We start from the raw sequence: 21,510 nt of genomic DNA, 5'->3' as shown, positions 1-21,510 counted from the left end.
GAACGAAACATTCAAACAAGCAGAAATGACACATGATTTAGCACTGCTTTTGCTGGGCCTGTGGCGCTAGTGTTAGAAAGCAATATGTTGCATGTGTTTATCTATATATTGTTCAGTTTTGTATTTACTATTTTGCACAGTAAAAATATTTCAGTTTTACTTTGGTTGTTAAAAATAGTTCTAATTTAAAAGTAAAGAGGCATCCCACAATAGTAAGCCACTTCTGACATACAAAAATTGGTTTTACTTAAGCATATAAAGTGGTTTTATATGTCTATTTTGGTGTATATGCACAAACATACACACACATCATATATACCAAAACCATCAGAAATGTCAATTATATCATGGTATACATTTTTGGCCATATTCCTCACTACTATTATGTTTAATAGTCTTATGTACATCCTGAAAATCAACATTTCTCTTTTGTGAATAATGTATTGCATTGATAGGGGTGTGTCAGGAGCCCCAAGATAGAGTTAACCCAGGGTCCCAGGCTGCATTAATGTGGCCCTGATTAGGTATATTATTCAACTCAGTTGCAAGTCAAATTTCATGTCCACCTCTCTATAGTCCACACTAGCAAATATGCTGTATTGAAATGCAGAAATAATGACTAAAGTGCACAGTATAACAGAACAAGACTGTTTTAGACCCACAGAGAAAATGGTTACCTTTGCCCATGTGTCAAGAGACAGACTAGGATGTTATTCAAAGCTTCTTCCAGCTCTGAAACACACCTGTATGTAAATAGGAGTTGTTGGCCTCGCTCTCAAACAGACAATAATTACTCTGTCAAGCACACAATGGAGGAAAATCTCCAGCAAGTGAACCATTTAGCACCACTCTGTCAACCTGCAATTCTCTAAGGTGGGAATGCATACAAATAGCAGTGTGCAAGTAGGACGGTTTGCACTTGGACCTCAGAGTCATGCTCATTCCGTCTAGTCCTGACTGCCAGACTGTATAACATCTCTTCAAGCAAAACACACGTCGGTCCAACCTCCACTTTCCATCAGTCATTTCGCTCGCTGATCACCAACTATAGAGACTGGACCAGATGCATTCATTCAAACGATCCCGAATGCCTCCAGTGACATTCATCACATTCGCTTTGACACAAGCTAAATGAGTGCGGGAGCCGGAGTGCTGATAAGACGCCTGGCAGTAAACGGGCGATGAGTGAACAGGTAGACAGATAAAGTAAATCAAGAGCTGGAGGAAGTGAGGCGTTTAATTGCTCTAAAAAGACATGTCATGACTGACTCCCTGTGTTTTTTGAGCTTGTCAGTTTGCCATTGTGAGGCATTGTTTTGATATGTTAATTCTCATCAGAAAGTGTTGTTTGTTGTGGTGGGAATTTGTCACATGATGCTCTGTTTTTCTTTGTTGTTTTTGGTTTGGTGTTTTTTTTTTGTATAGGGTGATCCATTTCAAAGTGAGACAAGGAAAGGCAAATCCCTGCTGCAAACAGAGCATAATGAAGAAACTTAAGGTAGAGACACGATACCCATTCTATTGCATGATACACTGTATGTCCAAAAGTTTTTAGAGATCTGCTCATCTAACGTTTCTTCTGAAATCAAAGGTATTAGTAGGGGGTTTGTTGCAGTTTGCTGCAGTAAGAGCCTCTACTCTTCTGGGAAGGCTTTACACTAAATGTTGGAACACTGCTGTGGGGATCTGATTGCATCCAGCCACAGGAGCATTAGTGAGGTCAGGTTCTGATGCTGGATGATGAGTTCTGGATCACAACTGCCACTCTAACTCATCCCAAAGGTACTGGATGGAGCTCAATCACACCAGAGAACACAGGTCCACTGTTCCACAGCCCAGTGCTGGGTGGCTTATACCCCTCTAGCCGACAAATGGCATTGGGCATGATAAACTTAGACTCATGTGCAGCTGCTCCAGAGCATCCTGTTCTTTTGGCAGTGCTTTTCTATGGAGATTATACAAGTAATGTGTGCACAACCAAACACCTATGTCAGCAATAGGTAAGCCTAAAGCAGCTAAATGCACTAATTAGAATGGGTGTCTGGGTACTTTTGGACATATAGTGTAGCAGGCCACCATCTTACTATTCCGTGTGCCATTGTGTTATTGATGATTGTATTATTTAGTAATGTATTATTTAGTAATTTCACAGTCACAGTCATATTTACTGAAACACTGCTCTGACATTTAAGCAAGCATTAATGCAAGTAGGCTTAAAATTCCCTATTAGTAGCTTGTTTCATTCTTCTAAAGACAACTCTAATTAAATAACACTGAAAATGAAGAAGGTAGAGAAAGCTGTTATCTTCAGCTTCAGAAAGAGAAGGACTGAGGCCTGCTAATTGAAATTAGTAGAGCAGAGCAAGGAAACTGGAGTGTGTGAGAGCAGGGGACAAAATTATGCTTTACAGGGTTTCCTATGGGCAGTGCTTTAACAACATCTGTTATTTTAGAACACCGCTTGTCAATGAATTATTCTATCTACAGAAATCTCTTTGCTATTGCAAAGGCTCTTTCCCTGAAGGCATAATGTTAGGTGGAGAAGAAAAGAAACCTTGTTTTTCAGAGTCTGGAGTCTACTCTTATGTGGTGAGCAAAATGACACCAGTCCATTCTGCCTTTATCATAATTAAATGGCGTGAAAATCCCGCTCATTTAATACATCTGTTGTTGTACGGTTCTATTAGGTCTCAAATTCATTTTTATTATTCTGCTGATATTTTCTGCTTAAAGCCTGAATATTTAATGGCATTCTTTGGTGAGAGTGGATTAAAAAATACAGTTATTCCAGCAAGTTTCACCAGTTTATCTTACCTTTTCCAGTGACTGTGATGTGCCGAAGAAGATAGTGATGAAGGCCAGCCAGATGATGCAGGTGGTGTACATGGTGAAGCCGATGGGCTTTGCCTCGTTGAAGGTTTCTGGCACCCTGCGCGTTTTTATGGCGTAGATGGTACATGTGACCATCAGCAGCATGCTGTACCCCAGCAAGCAAATGAGCGACAAGTCTGAGATGTCACACTTGAGCACACCCCGCGCTAGCTCAGGGTTAGACATGCGCTGATCCTCGTAGTCAATAAAGGTTTGCGGAGGGTCCACCACGAACCAAATACACACCCCTACGAGCTGGACTGAGATCAGGATAAAAGTGATCACCAACTGGGACGCTGGACTGATGAACCTCGGGGCGCTCACTGACACCTGCCCCTGCTCAAAAATACGGTAAATGCGATTTGTTTTGGTTAGCAATGCAGCGTAGCTTATACTCATTCCAAGGCCAAGGAATATGCGACGGAATGAACAAACCCCAATGCTAGGAGTGGCAATCATCAGGAAAGTGGTGGCATAGCACAGAAAGATGCCTGTCAACAGGACATAACTCAGTTCCCGTCCGGATGCTTTTACGATCGGGGTGTCATTATAGCGTATGAAGGTGACCACCACAAACAAGGTGGCCATTATGCCAAGGACAGCAATGAGGACCTGTATGACCGCCCAAGGTGAGCTCCACTCCAGCTGGATGATGGGGATTGGCAGGCATTCCGTGTGGTTCTTGTTGGGCCGCTTGTTAAAGCGACACGTCTTGCAGGTGAACGCGTCGGCCTGGTACTGGTAGCCGTCGCAGCGCTCGCAGTGCCAGCAACAAGGGATGCCCTTCACAATCTTCTTGCGCCAGCCTGGCTTGCAGGGTTGGCTGCAGGTGGAGGAGGGCACCTGCTGTACACCACCTGGCCACTGCACCATCGACATCTAGGACGCCATCAACCAATATTTTATCCATCATATACAAGCACACATATAATACACTACAAAATGACCTCTGAACAGATCTGATACAATGTGAAAACTGGCCTTTAGAGGCCAGTGTTTAATCATTAATCATTGCTTTAGGCTTAGATATGGACACAGAAAAAGTTAAGGACTTACGTTAAGGTTGAGCTTGTCAGTCCAGCTGCCAATGATTTTGTACTCAGCTGTTTGGTTAGCTAGCTGGTATTGGAAGATATCATAACGGCCCGGGGCATCTCCATTCTCATTGAACTGCACTGGATTGCCAGCTGTGACTAATGATAGAAGCAAGGAGGTGCAATTAGACAATCAATATTCCCATATCCTTACCATGAACACTGTTGGCACATTCATAATGAGTTTTTGTAAACAGCACCTTTTGGAAATAAGGTCTGAAATAAATGCTACTGAATTAGATGGCTACTAGATGGGTACTTTTAAAAAAAAAAAAATTGTAACATTCACAATCTTCTAGCTGCTTTCAAAGCATCTGGCCATGATTTCAAGGCCTCTGCAGTCATCAGAACAACAGCCTCAGAAATTGTGTTTTCTGCCAGATCTGCTTTACTATTCCAAAATCCAGTCCAGGCAGGACTTTCTCACTGAGAAGCAGAGGTGATGATCAGAAAGGGTGGATTTGTGTTGATGAATATCCACTTGCTTTGTGCTGGGCTGGAAGATTCATGATGCCTAATCCACAACATGATGAGTCAGCCCGGCTGGATTAAAGGCTGAAAATATTCCTCAGCCGTGGTATGACGACAGTGCAGCGCAACACAAAAACATACACCCAGACGTGAAGGATTACTGGGATTCTGTGAGGGAGGAATATTTATTCAAATAACACTTCAAACACTGAAGTACATAACTGCAGAGATTTATACCTTGGGAATTCATAATCACTTAAGTGTATTACAAGACATGCTTTCTCAACCCAATTTATCAGTTCTATCATTATCAGAAGATGCTCAGCAACTACGAGTGATAATATCATTATGGTACCCTAAGGGACTGTATCATGGAGGAGAGTGTTTTCAACTAGAATATTTGTACGCTGCTCTTGCAATCACCCTAGACTCCAGACTCATATCATGATGTCGAAAGTTGAGAGTGTGCTTCAGAGCATTAAACGGTTGGCAGTTTGGATATCACTCATTTAAAGGGTTCTCAACATGACATCTTCTAGTCCTTAAAACGGGATGATAAGAGGAAAGCACTTACACTTTCTCACTGAGAGCTCGAAGGTCATGAAATAGCCCTCTAAACACACAGAGGGCATGATGTACTAAACCTACCCATGCAAATTGGACACACTCTGACTGTTTGGTATGACACTGCCTAAATAAGCCGTGAGCGTGGAAGAATGAAGAATGCGCTTCTCTCCCCCTGTGTGTATACATTTGAGGGAGGATTGCACAAAATGTGGGAGGATCATGCAGAAAGTGGGTGGAGATATTGAAAGCGTGGCTGATTGCAGATTCTTCTTAATTTAGTAAAGTTTGAGCAGTTGCTTTTGCATGAATTTGTCTCTGCCTTTTAATCAGGCATCAATATGCCTCCCTGTCTCAAAAGCATGATGTTCAGAGGCTTCAATAGCTGCTACTAGACGTAGCCTCAAAAACATGCTCAAAGAATGCTTATCAAAATAACACTATTTTAACTCCCAAGATCAGGTATACCTTTGTGAAAAGATGCAGTGCAAAATGAGCTGCAATATGTGCTTGCAGGCTGCGTTACTGTTTCCCAAATCTATTTTTTTCCATCCATGTAGGAAATTAGAATGTTTTAGAGGGAAAGAACTTCATTTATTAAAATGGTTATCTTTTTGACACTAAATTACATTTTCCCTTTTGTCTTGAGCTTTTTGGGCTATTTTGCTGGGCCATTAAAACCCTAGGCCTCATGTGCACATGCAGTTAGCATGCAATGTTGCTACCCGATCTGCATCCCCTGTCCTATTTGCACCATGCATGTGTACTGCACATTACTTTTACCTGCCAGCACTACCCAATCTGGACCACACATGTAAGCATTTTGTGGCATAACAAATGGTTCTTCAGCAGTAATTACGTATGCATTTTGCTGTCTTCCCTGCTCAGTTGGCTCACTATCAGTAGTAACACAGAGCCTTAAGGTGATATTATCTACCTGAGCAGTTTTCCTTTGTATAAAATAGCATTCTTAGCTTATATGGGTGCTACAATGACAATTGCAAGAACAAAGCTAGGCAAAGTACAGACGCAATTTCAAATGGTTTCCTACTCCCTATGTAGTGCACACTACGAAGGTCATTACATAACAGCTCCTACACACAAACAGTGCATTATATGTCTGAATGAAAGCCATTTACATTCAGTCAGAGCTGACAAAGCTGGCATCCTAACATTTAGTGCATTATTTGGGTGTAGAAGCCATAGTTTCAGGATCCATGCAGTGCGCTATGTAGGGAGTAAGGAGACATTTGAGAATCACCACCCATGCTCTCATATTAAACCAAAATGATAGTAACAACAAGTTTTTGTCAGTATCTCTCTTGTCTCCCTGTGCTCTCACTCAACTTCTCAACTCTGGTCCTGGAGGACCACTGCCCTGCACTTTTTAGTGTTTTCTCAGCTCCCAACACACCTGATCCAACTTATCAGCTCATTAACAGCCCATTATTGAGTTAAAGTGGGTGTGTTAAAGCACGAAAAGCACTAAAATGGGCAGGGCAGTGGGCCTCCACGACTCCATAGAAATATAGAAAGAAATATAGTAGGTAGTATTAAACTAGGAAAGAGAATAGGACTACTTATACAGTGGTTTCTGCAGTAAACATTGCTTTATAGTGATATGCATGGCTGGTGCATGTTCATAATTTGCTAATATTAGAGAAGATCTGATGAAACTTGTTTCATCAAGTTAATATAATGCCATAAAAGCAAAGGCAAGTGGTGTACTGAAATGTATATATGGTGTAGTGAAATGTATATATGCCTGAGAGAGGTGCACATGCATAGTGCAAATCAGGCAGGGGACACAGATTGGGTAGAGATGTGAATTTTAACTAATTTTGATATTTGAGTATCCATAAGTGTTCAAGTTATCTTTTTTTTCTGCATCAGGGAAAAAAGCAGAAAATACATTTAACAGAAAATTACACAGAAGCCTCAACAACTAAATATAATATAAAGTTTTCAAGTTTTTAATGTGTCCACATTTTGCCTTTATTCCAGCATCTATTCTTTTTGAAAAGGTTGCTTTCAGTTTTCAAAGAAATCTGCAGGGATATCTTTCTTGTAAACACCTCCAAAGTTCAGTCTTAGAAGTTGGTTGCATTTTCTGCTCCTTATTACTTCAACATGAATAGGCAGAGCAAAACTGCTGTAGGCTAAATAAAAGGAAATATGTAATATGCATTTTTGACATCACAAAATTGTAAGGTTTTCATGTTAGATTAGCAACAGAGGCTGCCCCTTCAGAAGCTGATGAGCTAACAGAGCAAACCAGTGTCACGTTGGATGCTGATGAGGACTTGTTGTATTTACACAAAATACTTCCTCATCAGAGGACAATGCTTCAACATGTTATTTGTCAGAGAAATATATTTTCACTGTTGCTGGACCTAGCTAACTTCTCAGCCACGTCCTTAGCAGCTCACCCTCGGCAATGTGCTCACATTCAGGCGCAAAAAAAAATTTCACTGAATTGTTGGTCTGTATATTTTATCTGCCTTCCAGTGGTAAAACATAACAAATACTTAAAAAGTGATTTCAGTATTCGAACCCTGGCAACTTAACCGAGTACTCCAGTAACCGTGCACATCACTAGGCTGTCAAACATTCAGTGGACAGTCCTCTGTGCTGCATGACTAAATTAAACATTCATTTCAGGCACATCGTAAGTGCATATTACAGTTGCATCAAAGCCCATTTTGTAGCATTAAATACAGTATAAAGTGGTTCTTATTGTAACTCTTGAATGTTTGATGGCATCTGGCCCAACGTTTGAAGGCGAGAACAGCAGCAAATGGAAATGAATGAATGTATGAATGAATGAATGAGATTTTAAACATTTGGCAGCATCTTGATGACAAAAGCACTTACAAGGTGATGTAAACACAGATAATATATTCAGAACCACGCTCTTGAAAATAAAGGTATCAAAAAGGATTAATTTCAGTGATTCCATTGAAAAACTACTGTTCCCCTAAAGAACCTTTTAATGGACAGGTCTTTTAAAAACAACAGTAAATAATATATGCTACTTGAAGAGATATTTTAAAAGCCTCCAAAAGGCATAACATTTGTGTAGTTTTATGCACACAATTCATTTTTATATAACTATTTTCCAACCTCTATTTATCCTTCAGAATTAAACAGACAGTTTTTGTTATTCTGCATTTAAGGCTGACATAAGTAAATGACTACTGTTTTAATTAGCTGCTCCGTATTGCTTCATCTGCATTGGACTGGCGACCTTTTCAGGGTGTATCCTGCCTTCCACCCAATGACTGCTGGGATAGGCTCCAGCACCCCCCGGCAACCCAGTAGGATAAGCAGCTTAGAAAATGTGTGCGTGTGTGTATGTGTGTGTTTGTGTGTATATTGCTTCATTCAAAAAGCAATCCATGCTCAAAAACTCCAAACTGCTATAGGCCAAATAGGAGTATGTATGTAAAGGTTTAGGTTTTCATGATATCACAAAAACAGTAAATTCAAAGCAGGACGTTTTGGTAGCTTAAGTTTAAAATATGGACTGTGTGAAATGGGGAGTGAATGGTATGTTTTAGTATGTATGACACTTTAACAATGTTCACAATCTACATCAAGCTCTTTTATTTCAAATAAGCAAGAAAAATTTGTTTTTCTATGATATTCACTGTTTAAGTGCTGAAATAAAGAACAGTTCGATCAGTTCTGGGTAAAAGCTCTGAATCTATCCAAACAACAGTGAACCATGAATCCTCTCAGATGTAATGCGAACAGGCTTATTGCTCTATTTCATTCTCAATAAAATATTCCACAGGAGCTATATTGTTACAAACGTCAAAAATGGTAATAATAACAGCACAGCACATAAATGAAAACACAGAAGGAAGAAAATGAAGTCTGTGCTTTAGGCGCTCTGAGTGTCCTCCAACAGGCTGCACAGATAGAAAACTGATGGGGCCCTTGATTCTGGGCCTGTCTCAATGTGCCCCTTGCCCACTCCCACTTCACTGCAAGTGGCACTCGATGCCCGCCCCTGTCGCAAAGAATTATGGGATATAAATGTCAGAGGTAAGTTTCATGAGCTTGCCTCTACAGGGCTTTACGAGCCACTCCTCCTCACTGCTAATAGTTTAGGACACAATCCAAGATTGCAAGCCTTCACTAGAATGCACAAATGGAAGCAGAGTGGCAAAGGGAAAAGCTTAGGGGCAAACTGAGACGCACCGACAAGCTCAGTCTACTGAAGTCTCTAATAAAGCTCACTTGAAGACTCAAAAGGGGGCGGGTGGGTGGAGGTGGAACAGCACAGATGGTAAGGAGCTACAGAATGGTCTCGAACTATATGAAATCTCTGAGCCCTTTGTGAACCGCTGTGCAGTGTGAGCATATAACTACACAGGCTTCTGTCAATTACTCAGAATGAAATCATTCTAACTATAAAAATCCAATACTTTCAAATCCAGTGGTGCTGTGCTAAGCAGATTCATGTCTTCTGATGCTAATGTATAAGTTTAAAGGGCATTTCATGGAAAACTTTGTACAAAAACAGCCTATTTTGAATTCGTTGTTTTGTGATGTCAGAAATGCATTTCTGTACAGTACATTTGCCCACAGCAGTTTGGCACCGTCCATCCATGTTGAAGTTTTAAGGAGCAGAAAATGCAACCAACTTCTAAGACTGAACTTTGAACTTTGAAAAACTGAAAGTAAGTCTACCAAGAAGAGTGGAAGCTGTAATAAATGCAAACAGTGGACATAACTAAGTACTGGGGCTGTAACGATACGCAAATTCCATGTTTATTTTATGTACTGTTATTATTGCATCATGATAAGATTTTAGATACAGAATTAGAAAAACTGCTATGCTAACATAACTTCAGCATTATTCAGCAAACATTTTTCTTATTTATTTATGTATTTATGTATGTATGTATGTGTGTATGTATGTATGTATGTATGTATGTATGTGTGTATGTATTTATTTATTTATTTATTTGTTTGTTTGTTTGGGGGATTTCCATTGTTGTCTCTAAAAAGACAATAGTGCTTGATGGAAAGATAACTGGCACAAGTCATTTTCTTAGAAGACATAAAATAAATAAAACAGAATATAAGCAGAAGTGCAATAAGCATACAAAAATAAACAAAAAATATATACACTATAAGGCTACATCTCAATATTAAAAGAACTGAGCTTCACAAATTCATTTACAACGTAATTTTGCATTTATGTGTAAAATTTGGCTCTTACATTCTGGCTGAAATGAGTCAGAGGGGGTTATAGGTGGACACCATATTAGCATGCATATTGTGACACCCTAACACAAAACTGAAAAAATCTATATTTAGATCTATATTATATTTAGTTGTTGATGCCTCTGTGTAAATTTCTGTTAAATACGTTTGCTTCTTTTTTTTGATTAATGAAAGAAATGAAATTATGGTGTCTGATTTTGCACAGTTGTGTATATCCGTGTTAAAGACATAGTAACAAGAACAGCTTATTTAATTCTAAGGAAGAAAGCAAGACTGGAATGTTAAAATGAATTGTAACTGTTTTTGGTACATAAACCCACACAAGTGTTCATAAGTGGACCTCAGGGAAAAAATTAAATCTCATCATGTGGGCTATTAAGTCAATATAGAGGTTGTCATATTTTGGGATCTGCTTCAGTGTTTCTATTTTTCAGTGAAGAAGACATTAAAATTCTTAGCAAAGCTTTTAATTTTTGCTGTCATTGAAGGAGGAGGATTAAGCCATTCAAAGTGTTTGTTAGCTCATTGAAACCTGCATTAACTGAGACAGCAGTGGCTGGGAAAGAGCCTTCTGAGGGTTTGGATATGTTTTGCACATTTTCAACACTTTTTTCAACACTGAAAAGCAGTCTGTTGTCCTTCAGGGATTTTTCGGTTCCCACACAATTCAAACCCATCCCCGCAGCTAATCTTTGTAATATTCTTTTATTTGCTCAGCCGTCTGTTGACAATTTACATCTGGAGGGAATATATAAAAAGGAAGATCTGTGGGCCACTTTTCAAATATGCCTTCTTTGTGTATGTGCTCTATTAATACTCCTTAAAACTCAAAACACACCCAGGCCAAACATTACTAACCAAACCTATCATCTTCAGTGTTTCGGCTACAGATATTTTGTAAAGAAATAGGGTGATATAAGTTAAAAGAGATGCTAACCTGTGATGTTGACTTTGCGGATGTACTTTAGCAGGAGGGTTCCATCAACAGGATCCATTTTGGAGCACAGTCCCACCTTGCCAGGACACAGGTCTTTGTGCATGTTATGGAGTGCATGGGCCATGGCGTAAACAGCGTTGATCACAAACATCACCTTGCCCTCCTGCTCATATGCTGACTCTTTCCCAATCCGCTCTTGATCTGAAAGGCATCAGAGAACAGCTAACATTCAGTGCTTGTTCTGTAATATAATGTCAAAACATTACCAGAGAATTTCCTTTCATACTTCACAGACAATTTTCATTTGCAAACATCCCTGGTCAATAAAAAGACATGGCCAAAAAAGCAAAGTACAGATAATTATGATCTAACTAACTCTGAGATCAAAGAGAAAGACCTCTTTGTGAACTGACCAATTTGCTCTTTTGGTGGACCCTGCACAAAATTCAGCTGTTGGTGCAGAGTGAATAGACTAATTTACCGTAATTACTAGAGGATGACTACACGAGTCTTTATTCGGTTATATAGTAAAAAAAGAAAAAGTCGGAAGCAGAGTCATCATGAAGAACTAATACAATAAGAATAATTGCTTTAATAAAATCCTTAAGTGTTAAGGCTATTGGAATTGCTTAATGTATGAAATAATACATAATAAATTGATTTATTAAATAAGCTGCTGTGTAAGTTTGAAAACACAAGCTTGCAATCACTTTGAATAAAATTCATACATAATGGGGTTGTAGTATACAACCCCATTTCCTTTTCATAGAGTTTTAGAGCCTATTAGTAGTATCACGCTGATAACATGATTATTTATTTATTTGTATTTTTGCTGATGTTTTTCTTTGTTGCTCATCTCTGATGTATTGTGCCATTAAACCTCAAAAAGATGAAAGATCCAGAAAAATTTTCCAACATGAACATCCTAATTCCAGATAAAGCACTAAGCACCTCCTATCATGACAAAAATATTTTCAGTCTAATAAAAAACAAATTGATGCTTTTATTATCCTCTCCACTGGATATTGTAAACACTAAATATAATTTCCAGAGGACGTCGAATCATTTTTACATTGATTAAAACTATGTTGAAGTATCTGATAAACAGAAAACAAAAATTAAAAAAAGACAACAAATAAAAGGGCCTCCTTAAAACTATTAGGTGCCTGACCCCCCCCATTCTTGTTCTTCATGCCCTGGCTGATGAATGGAAGATGTGTGCTAATGCATAAGGGTGAAATAATAGACAGTGAGAGAGCGAGCAAGATTAATTATCTCTCCATGCTCCTATAATTGTGCCAGACAGCTGTATATTCATTAGAGCTGGATTTGCTCTACGTTTTTTTTTTATAAGATCTTAATTGCAAAGGACCGGCTTCAATTATGACTGTGCCTAGGCAAACTAGGAGAGAGCTGGTATATGTCAAAGAGACAGGACTCAATTGCAAGCAAGACTTTTGAGAACAAAGCTTGAAATGGACTGTGGCAATTTGGTCTTTTTCCACATATTAGACAAAAGCCAAACTTACAAATGAAATTGACCAGAAAACCAAGGATGTAAGAGGTCTGAGCACTGCCTTATATAATACAATTCACATTCACAGTCAACATGCAGTGTCAACCACATTCGTTTTGGATGGTGGCTGTACATATACACCGATGAGCCAAAACATTTTGACCACTCATAGTTTAGATGCTAAGCAAACCTTTTGGATGTGGGCTAGATTGTTATGGCCAGATGGCTGGGTCAGAATCTCCAAAACGGCAAGGCTCATGGGGTGCTCCCAGTCAGCAGCGGCGAGTACCTACAAACAGTGGTCCAAGGAGGGACCAAACCATGACAGGTTGTTGGGCACCCAAGGCTTATCGATGTGCAAAGCCAATGAAGGCTATCTTGTCTGGACTGAACCAACAGAAGGGCTACTGTTGTGCATGTCACAGAAATCTTCAATGATTGTCACATGAGGAACATGTCACAGAACTCAGGTTATCTCACTCTGCTTCCTATGGGGCTTTGTAGCCACAGACTGGTCTGAGTGGACCCATGTCCACTGCCAAAAGTGCCTACGTTCGGCATGCAAGCCTTGGAACTGGAACTTGGAGCAATGGAAGATCATCCGGTCCAATGAGTCCCATTTTCTTTGACATCACGTGGAGTCCAGGTACATGTGCGCTGGGAAGTGCACACACTGCCACACGGCACGCATTGTTGAGGAATGCTCTAAAGAACATGACGAAAAGTTCAAGGTGTTGCTCTGGTCTCCAAATTCCCCAGAACTCAATGTGATCAAGCATCTGTGGGATGTGCTGGAACAATAAGTCTGATCTGCAGCAACTTTACTTTGCAAATCACAGGAATGTCTTGGTGCCAGTTACCACAGGACACCTTCAGAGGTCTTGTTGAGTCCATTCCTTGGCGGGTTGGAGCTGTTTTGGTGGCACACAGAGGACAAACAGCAACTTACACAGGTGGCTGTTTGTTTTATACTATTTTAGCACAGGAAAAACACCTTTTCATTTTATACTGTGATTAGAATGCATAGACAACAATAATCTATTAGTCTATAGGGGATACAGAGGAGCAACAGCAATTTACGCGCAGGGGATGACTTTTGATATTGTTTTGACCGAGAGATGATTTTGCCCTTTCATCCCCCCTTTAAATCAAGTCCTGGGCCGTATTACAGAAACTTCTCTTGTCTTTCGCTTAAATTAAGATCAGACAAGGTCAAGATAAGATTTTACACAAATTTGTATTACAGAAACATATCCTATCTTAATTAAGGAGACATATCTCACAGGATCTTATCTTAAGGACATCCTAAACTATGTGATTGAGGTTGATAATAAACTGTCATATCTGTTACTAAGCAACCAGAAATCACCTGAAACATAAACAGGTAATCAAAATAACATAAAGAATGTAGTTAGGTTAAGTAAGTTAGCTAGACAGCTATCTGTGTAAAAAAATTTCAAAATAACACTAAAGTGTGATTAACTGGAAGTTAGAAAACATTAATAAAAAGTTATTATTGTGACAGAATCCTGTTCTGTTCAATGGAGCATGTCGCTCCTAGTGTCAGTGTCCATTTCCCAAAGCTTCAGCCAGCAAGCCATGCTAATGTTATTCCTCCTAACAAACACACGTCACTTCAGTCTCCTCATTATTCACCACTATCTCCGCAGTGTTTTATTAGACAAGTATTCACCAACAATAACATGCAGGTTAAAAAAAAAACAAAAAAAAAACAAAAACCTCTTTCTCACAAGTGAAACCATCATTTTGCAATATGTTACACTGTCTATCACATCTGCCTAAAAACAAAATCATTGTATTTTCAATAGATTGGCAAACAATGGAAATGAGAGGTTAAACAGAAGTTTGGACATGCTGTCTGAAAGTTAGGATAGTATTTAGGAAATTGTGTTTATTTTGTCCAGTTAGGATGTTTCTAGAAGACTGTTTTCTTATCTGGAGTTAGGATAAGATTGTGAAGTTAAGAACTGTTATTCTATAATAGCTATTTTCCTAAATTCAGTCAACTGTCATGGAGACTAAAAAAGTTAGAGGAGTTAGGATGTTTCTGTACTGAAAACGGAACCACTCTATGTCCTCATTAACCCAAAATTAAGCTAATGACATGTTTGAATGTGCAGTGTGGTGTGATGTCTCAGAATGATTAATATGCTGTTTGAAATATAGAAACCAAAGGCACAGAGCACATCCAGAGCACACCTGACATATCCACATCAAATTTTTTACACAGTTTAAACAATTATTTGCTGTGTAGCATGACAAGTAAGTAACAGGAGTCTCCAATTAACAAACATGTATAATTATGTTCACGTATTGGCTAAAGTGGTGCTTTGTTGTAGATCATGCTGTATACTTTTCAACTATAATGCAGTTGTTGACCAGCATAAAGCTTTTCATATACTCCACTGATATTCAGTATTATTGACTTTAGCTGCCTTATTTTAATTTGCTCTTGTATGTGACCATCAAAATGACTGTAGCCCTTAATTTCTAACAAGAATCAGTGACTATGTGTGCGCATACACTATTTGTTTTTTGATGCATGAACTTTCTCTACTTACTGCCCCAACTGAGGTATTAATGTTTGAAATACGATATCGCCTCCTCTGAAATGCGAAGCCTCTGATCTAATATCCAGTTTTAGCAAGTTGAAACATACATCACTCACTTCAGAGTTACTCATAAGGTCTACACCATCATCAAAGCCATCAGAGCATGGGCAAACATAACTTTTGGCTTGAAACCCAAAGAGTTTAAAACCCATAAAAGTTGTTCAGTTGAAGATTTTGAACTTATGTCTTCTGTTTCCTGATTCAAAACTTTATTTTAAATTGTTTATACATGTCTCAGCCACATTAGAAGTTTGAAAACTGACTGTTGTAAGCACAGTAGCTAACAATTTTAATAATAACTGTGTAAATGAAAAGCTCCTTTATTTTGATATCTAAGTTCACTGTACATGATTTCCTGACAGCACAGTAATGTTGAATAACATACAGCTGACTGAGCAAATGTTCCAAGTAGGCCTAATGTTAGCTCTAGAAATGAGCTGCAATGATGTTATGGGAAATCATGCCTGTTTAGTGTACAGGAATACAGGAATTGAAGAGAAATTTGATCATTGTCAGTGGTTACTTTCTCATGGACTGTTTATGCACAGGTTCAATATCCAGTACCACTGGTAGAGATATAATGTGACCTGCCACAACTGTTGCCTCCTAAATCTGCTAAACTAAGTTCCTAAAAATAAATGTACCAAACAGGATGCCACAGAAGGGCTATTTTTGGCTCCCCAAAGAACATTTTAATGGAGTTTTCTTTTTGTAAATGTGATGTGTAAGTCTGAAGAAACTTTTTAAAGCCTCCACATAATGTAAAGGTTGTATACCACTTACCACTTAAATGCTTTTCCCAGAACCATACATGTAGGCCAAGAACTATTTAGGAACCTTTGTGAATTATAGTTTTATGCACTACTTTGTGAACTCTTTTCTATTATTTGCTCTTTTCTTGTTTGCTTTTTATTTATGTTTGTTTTTTAACACCTCACCCTACATCTTTCACTGTCTTATCTTTGAAATAAATAATAAAATAACTGAACACATTAAAGCAGCTGTTGTATCACATGAACATGTGTACTCATTTGCCACCAACTGTGCTGGAGATAAAAAGCAAACTGCCATTTTTGGAGTGGTTTAGAGTAACTACAGAGTTGAGTGGAAGCAATAGCTATAGTGATAACAGAGGGAGGACGGTCAGCCCACACACTCCACTTTGTTTTAATACACACACACACACACACACACACACACACACTCCTCAAGCACACATCTTTGTCTTGCCATCTCCACAAATATACGCACAGTTCTCATCCCAAGTCAGAGCACGCCCACACACACTCCACTAGCTAGCTTTCAGCCCTTGGAGAAATCCATTCACATTAAAAGAGGCATCACAGAGGGGTTTTTCTGGGGCCCGCTGGTGTCAGAGGTAGAGGCTGTGACTGAGTACCACACTCCTGACCCTCTGCACCTCTTACCACTCATGGGTTGTAAAGAGCCGAGCTTGCTTCCTCTGAAGGCTCGACTCCCCTTGGGACTAACGGCTCTGACTCTGTGCCAAGAAAAGCTCCAAAGGATTCTGTCATACTGCAGTGTGCCGCAGTTTTCGATTTGTTTCATTCCAAGATGTGTGTATATATGTTATAGCAAATTGGTTTAATGTCAAAGTTCACAACCCATTTTGGACTTTTTGTGGACACATGACTAATTAGCCTCAGGTGTAAACAAAAGCTCAGATGATCAGAAAACTGGGCCCAGTCATTCAGTATAGAGTTGGCACATGCCTTTGTGTATTATTATGAATTATTCTCTTTCGGTTAGTTTTGCATTATTGCACTTTGCCAATTCAAAATATCTTACTTGTGCATTTCTTAACGCCAGACCCCTTCTTGAAGGTGTGGCGGTTGAACTTGCAGCTGAAATTGTTCTCCCAGAATTCAGCAAACCAGACGTTCCTCCGGTTGTTCTCCAGAGTTCGACCAATGAAATAATTATACACAACCCATTTCAGACTTTTAACTGACTTGGAATTTAGACTAAAATGCTTTTGCTTTGAATGACCCTAGACATTAAATATGTTTATTAAAATAAATGATAAATTAACATACCATTTTGTCACCATGAAAGCAATCACAATACCACCAAAACTTTACAAAATTTTTAAGTGACTGTTTCTGTACTGTAGTGACAATTTTAGCTAATTTTGAGCGGAACTCAAAAACACAAACACAGGTTGTACATAAAATTAAAATATTTTTCTTGAAATACAAAAATGTTCATGTTAATGACAAAAAATCTCATAAAGTGTGGAAATGAGCTGGTCTGGTGGTTTATTTAAAAAGAAAAAAATCTCCAAGGCAAGTGGCCACTCAGGTTAGGGCAATAGGCAATGTTGAACCCTCTGTGTGTATCTAATAAAGTGGCTTGTAAGTGTACGTGCCTTTAAAGTCAACCTGAAATCAAATGATAATAATAATAATACTACTAATAATAACAATAATAATAATAATGGTACATTCATATAGTGCCCCAAAACCAATATTTTTAATCTTTTTAGTTAGATGTCCCTGGTCATATCAAGCATAATTTATCATATGAATGAAATGACAAAATACTTGTTTTCCTGTAATCTTCCATCAACATTTGATAACTTTTTCCTCCTTCTAAAAACATCTTTGAAAACATTTTTGATTACATCACCATGTAGCAGCTGGCAAGGAAAAATAATATTAACAAATAATATCATGTTTCACTTCTTGATCCACCCACTGCTCCTACCTTTATGTAAAAATGCTCAGCTAGCTCAGAGACCCTCTCTGATAATGTGTTTAATTTGAGAATATGTATTGGTACTGACGGACAATACATAAAGATTTCCAATTCCCAGTAACACTGCTGTGCCTGATACAGTCCAACTGTGACATCATTTCCTTCAGTTCAGTTTGCTACCAGACAACACAGACAACAACAGCAATTACCAAATAAACCTGTCAATGTTTCTTTGAAACGGCAAGAATCATCAAAGAAGTCAACACTAATACTAACAATGACTCAATAACCAACAATTAAGAAATTCAATCAAAATATCTTTGGTAATGCATATGGGATGTATAGATTACACTGACAAAGCATGGTATAATTGGGCTTGTCATGTTTGTGTCAAAAGATAATCTCCTCTAAAAGGGTGTTTCAAAATGCACTTTCATCAACATTTGAATTACATTGCACTGTCAGTGGTTGAGCCTCTTTCCAAATGAATTTAAGGCAGCAATCCATTAACTTTTGGCTGGAGAGGAAAAGCAATCAGAATGGACAGAACCATCATAATCAATTCAGAGAGAACGTTGACTGCTTCAGACACCCTGTGCATTACTTTGAGTCTTAAACCATTAAATCCGCTCAGTTATGAAAAGGTAATTGTTCTTTTAAAAATAATTCCAGCGTAGATAGCTTGGAGGGTTTTGTCTCTGACCTAGATGTAATCTTTTTAGGCAAGGTAATACAATAATACATACCTTCAGACAGTTTTATTGGAATTGGCTTTATTCCGTATTGGGAAGCACTCCAATAAACACAAATACTTATGTAATCTTATAGAGCTACTTTGTGTGCACTGTCTTTTTCGTGAGGCTCAAAAGATGAGTTATAACTACAGCCAAGCAACTCCCATAAATCACAACCTGAATTTCATCCATTGCCATGGAATGACTTTATATAAATGAAAAGCACAATGACAAAGCCCTAAAGCTGCTCTCTGCTTGGGGACTCGCAGGGTTGTTCAGGCCTGATACAAGCAGGGCAGAATGTTCACGGTGCAAACGGAGAAACAGAGCCAGTTTAATGCAGAGGTTTCCAGCCCTTTAATCCTCCAGTAACCACAGGGCTTTTGTGCGGGCTGGAAAATCACAGCATTGATGTTGCTCTCTGCTGGCTAACGCTGCTGAATCTCAGAGAAACGCAGGAACATCACAGAGCCTCCTTACATGAGCACTCCAGCCTCCATAACTGATAATAGTATATGTATAAATACTCTGACAAAACGTATGTTTTGTTTTAGATGCTTTTTTAAAAAGAAAAATTCAGCCTAAAATCATATTTGCAGACCCATATTTGCATCTCTTTTTTCTTCTGTATTTTGAAATTGCTGTTATTTTACTGAAAGCATATTATATAATGTTTTCCTGATCTTTTTGTGTAAAGCACCTTGAGATTTTGTAACTAAAAGGAATATCGCCAAAATAAATAAAGACTACAAATTCGCTTATAATTTATAATTATATATAATTTATTATAACTAAATGCACTCCTGTACATTAAAAAATAAACAAGATGAAACAAGCAAACTACTCTAGCTTGCAATAAGCTAAATCTCACAGTAAAATATGCCACACGCCATAACTCTTTTGTTTGCAAACATCCAGCCAGCCGTGCTGTGAATGATAGGTAATCATTGTAATGCAGACTGCACGTTCTACAGTGAGCTTAAGTGCTTTCCTGAGCTGTAGGCAGTGGATTCTAGTTCTGCATCAGTATTCTCCTGTAAATACCTCATCCCTTAGAGATAGCGCTCTTAGAAAATGTGAGGCAGTTGTCATTGCAATGCATTTCAACAAGACTGGCCATTATTTTCACCCACTAGTGCTAGCTGTATTTCTCCTACTATGGCAGTAGCACTGTTTATAAACCACAGTATAAAAGGCAAGCAATTTTCACTAAATCGTGGAACACATTCAGCCTGCATATGCATGTATGTCAGACTGTTCGCTGCATGCAGTGAAGAAATGGCACTTTCTGTTTTTTCACTCCATCCCAGAGGCATCTGCACTGAATGCAGGCAAGACCAAATTACACCTAACAACCAACAAATGTAATAAATCTAATGGAAAGCCATGGCATACTCAGCAGTGGTTACTACAGGGCTGGTAATGTGCACATTCAACTCTCCAGAAAAACAAAGAAGTTCCATAGCTTCCACATTACCTCTTTTCCAAGCACAATCACCTATTGTATTACGGCCTAATTAATGAAGTGCACTCTGAAAATTCAAGATTTTCAGTGGAGGTAACAATAATATGTTCCCAGTCAGCCCAGTAATTAGGTTATATAACTAGGTGAATAATTTGATTGCAATGTAACAATGGATCTTTCTCATGCCAGAAACTGCAGGCTATTGCAGTTTAGGCAACAAAAAAAGGTAGCCTAAACATACTGGTCTCAGAATAATCTATTATTACAATCTTTAAGTGATTACATTATTCAAACCTTGAGTTTACTGCAAACACTAATACCTGTAACATGATCTGATTCCCATCATCATCTGTAAAACGTTCTTCTGGGCTGCAGATCAAATTATCCTGAACTCTAGGTCCATGCAGTAAACACGACTAATATCTGGGGGACTCCATACTAAGAATTAGACTCGGTTTTGTAGCTCTACTGGCAAAAAATTGCCTCTGAGAATCCCAGTCTCATCATAAGATTCCAGCTTAGAGAGGCTGAGGCTTGTTAGAAACCATATGCTCTCCACACAGTGAACTGGTCAAGCTCTGACCATGGATGAACCTATGGCTAAGTGCCAAAGCCCTCTTAGGGCAACGTAGAATCAATTAGGGATCATCATTATTTCTTCTTCAATAACTGCAATCGGATAGGTTCTGCTGCTCAGCATTAGAGGAATTCAGATAGGAGACAGTGCTGTGGACATATGACTAATTAGCCTCAGGTGTAAACAAAAGCTCAGATGATCAGAACACTGGGCCCGGTCATTCAGTATAGAGTTGGCACATGCCTTTGTGTATTATTATGCATTACTCTTTCTCAGTCTTTCTCTCTCAGAGTTTTGCATTATTGCACTTTGCCAATTCAAAATATCTTACTTGTGCATTTCTTAACGCCAGACCCTTTCTTGAAGGCGTGGCGGTTGAGCTTGCAGTTGAAATTGTTCTCCCAGAATTCAGCAAACCAGACATTCCTCCGGTTGTTCTCCAGAGTTCGACCGATGAAATAATTATCAAACCCTAAGATCAGACAGGTGAAAGGAGTGTCAAAGCGTGTAGTCAATAAAACTTTAGACAGCACATGGGTAAGTGTTAATCCCTTAATTGGTTTCAGACAATTCTTTGAGGACAATATGTTTAACCTTTATACAGTGCTGTGCAGAAGTCAGAGACTACCCTTCATTTCTTTAATTTGCAGTCAAAATTGCCACAAGTTATTCATTTTTCAAAGTCAGGTTAA

At 38.7% G+C, this 21,510-nt stretch overlaps 1 protein-coding gene across 1 annotated transcript in view; it reads right to left on the bottom strand.

The window, feature by feature from the left end:
* LOC118808374 (metabotropic glutamate receptor 4-like) overlaps nt 1-21,510 on the bottom strand; it is a 201,215-nt gene that overhangs the window by 11,894 nt on the left and 167,811 nt on the right. Inside the window, exons 6-9 of the mRNA XM_036570999.1 lie at nt 21,150-21,290; nt 11,176-11,376; nt 3,928-4,064; nt 2,815-3,750 (exon numbers count right to left, since the gene is read on the bottom strand). Of these exons, the coding sequence (XP_036426892.1) occupies nt 2,815-3,750; nt 3,928-4,064; nt 11,176-11,376; nt 21,150-21,290 (1,415 nt within the window). The remainder of the gene's footprint in view (nt 1-2,814; nt 3,751-3,927; nt 4,065-11,175; nt 11,377-21,149; nt 21,291-21,510) is intronic.

This window comes from Colossoma macropomum, unplaced genomic scaffold (assembly GCF_904425465.1).
Source record: "Colossoma macropomum unplaced genomic scaffold, Colossoma_macropomum, whole genome shotgun sequence".
NCBI classification, from domain to species: domain Eukaryota; kingdom Metazoa; phylum Chordata; class Actinopteri; order Characiformes; family Serrasalmidae; genus Colossoma; species Colossoma macropomum.
This window is presented reverse-complemented; position numbering and strand designations above follow the sequence as displayed.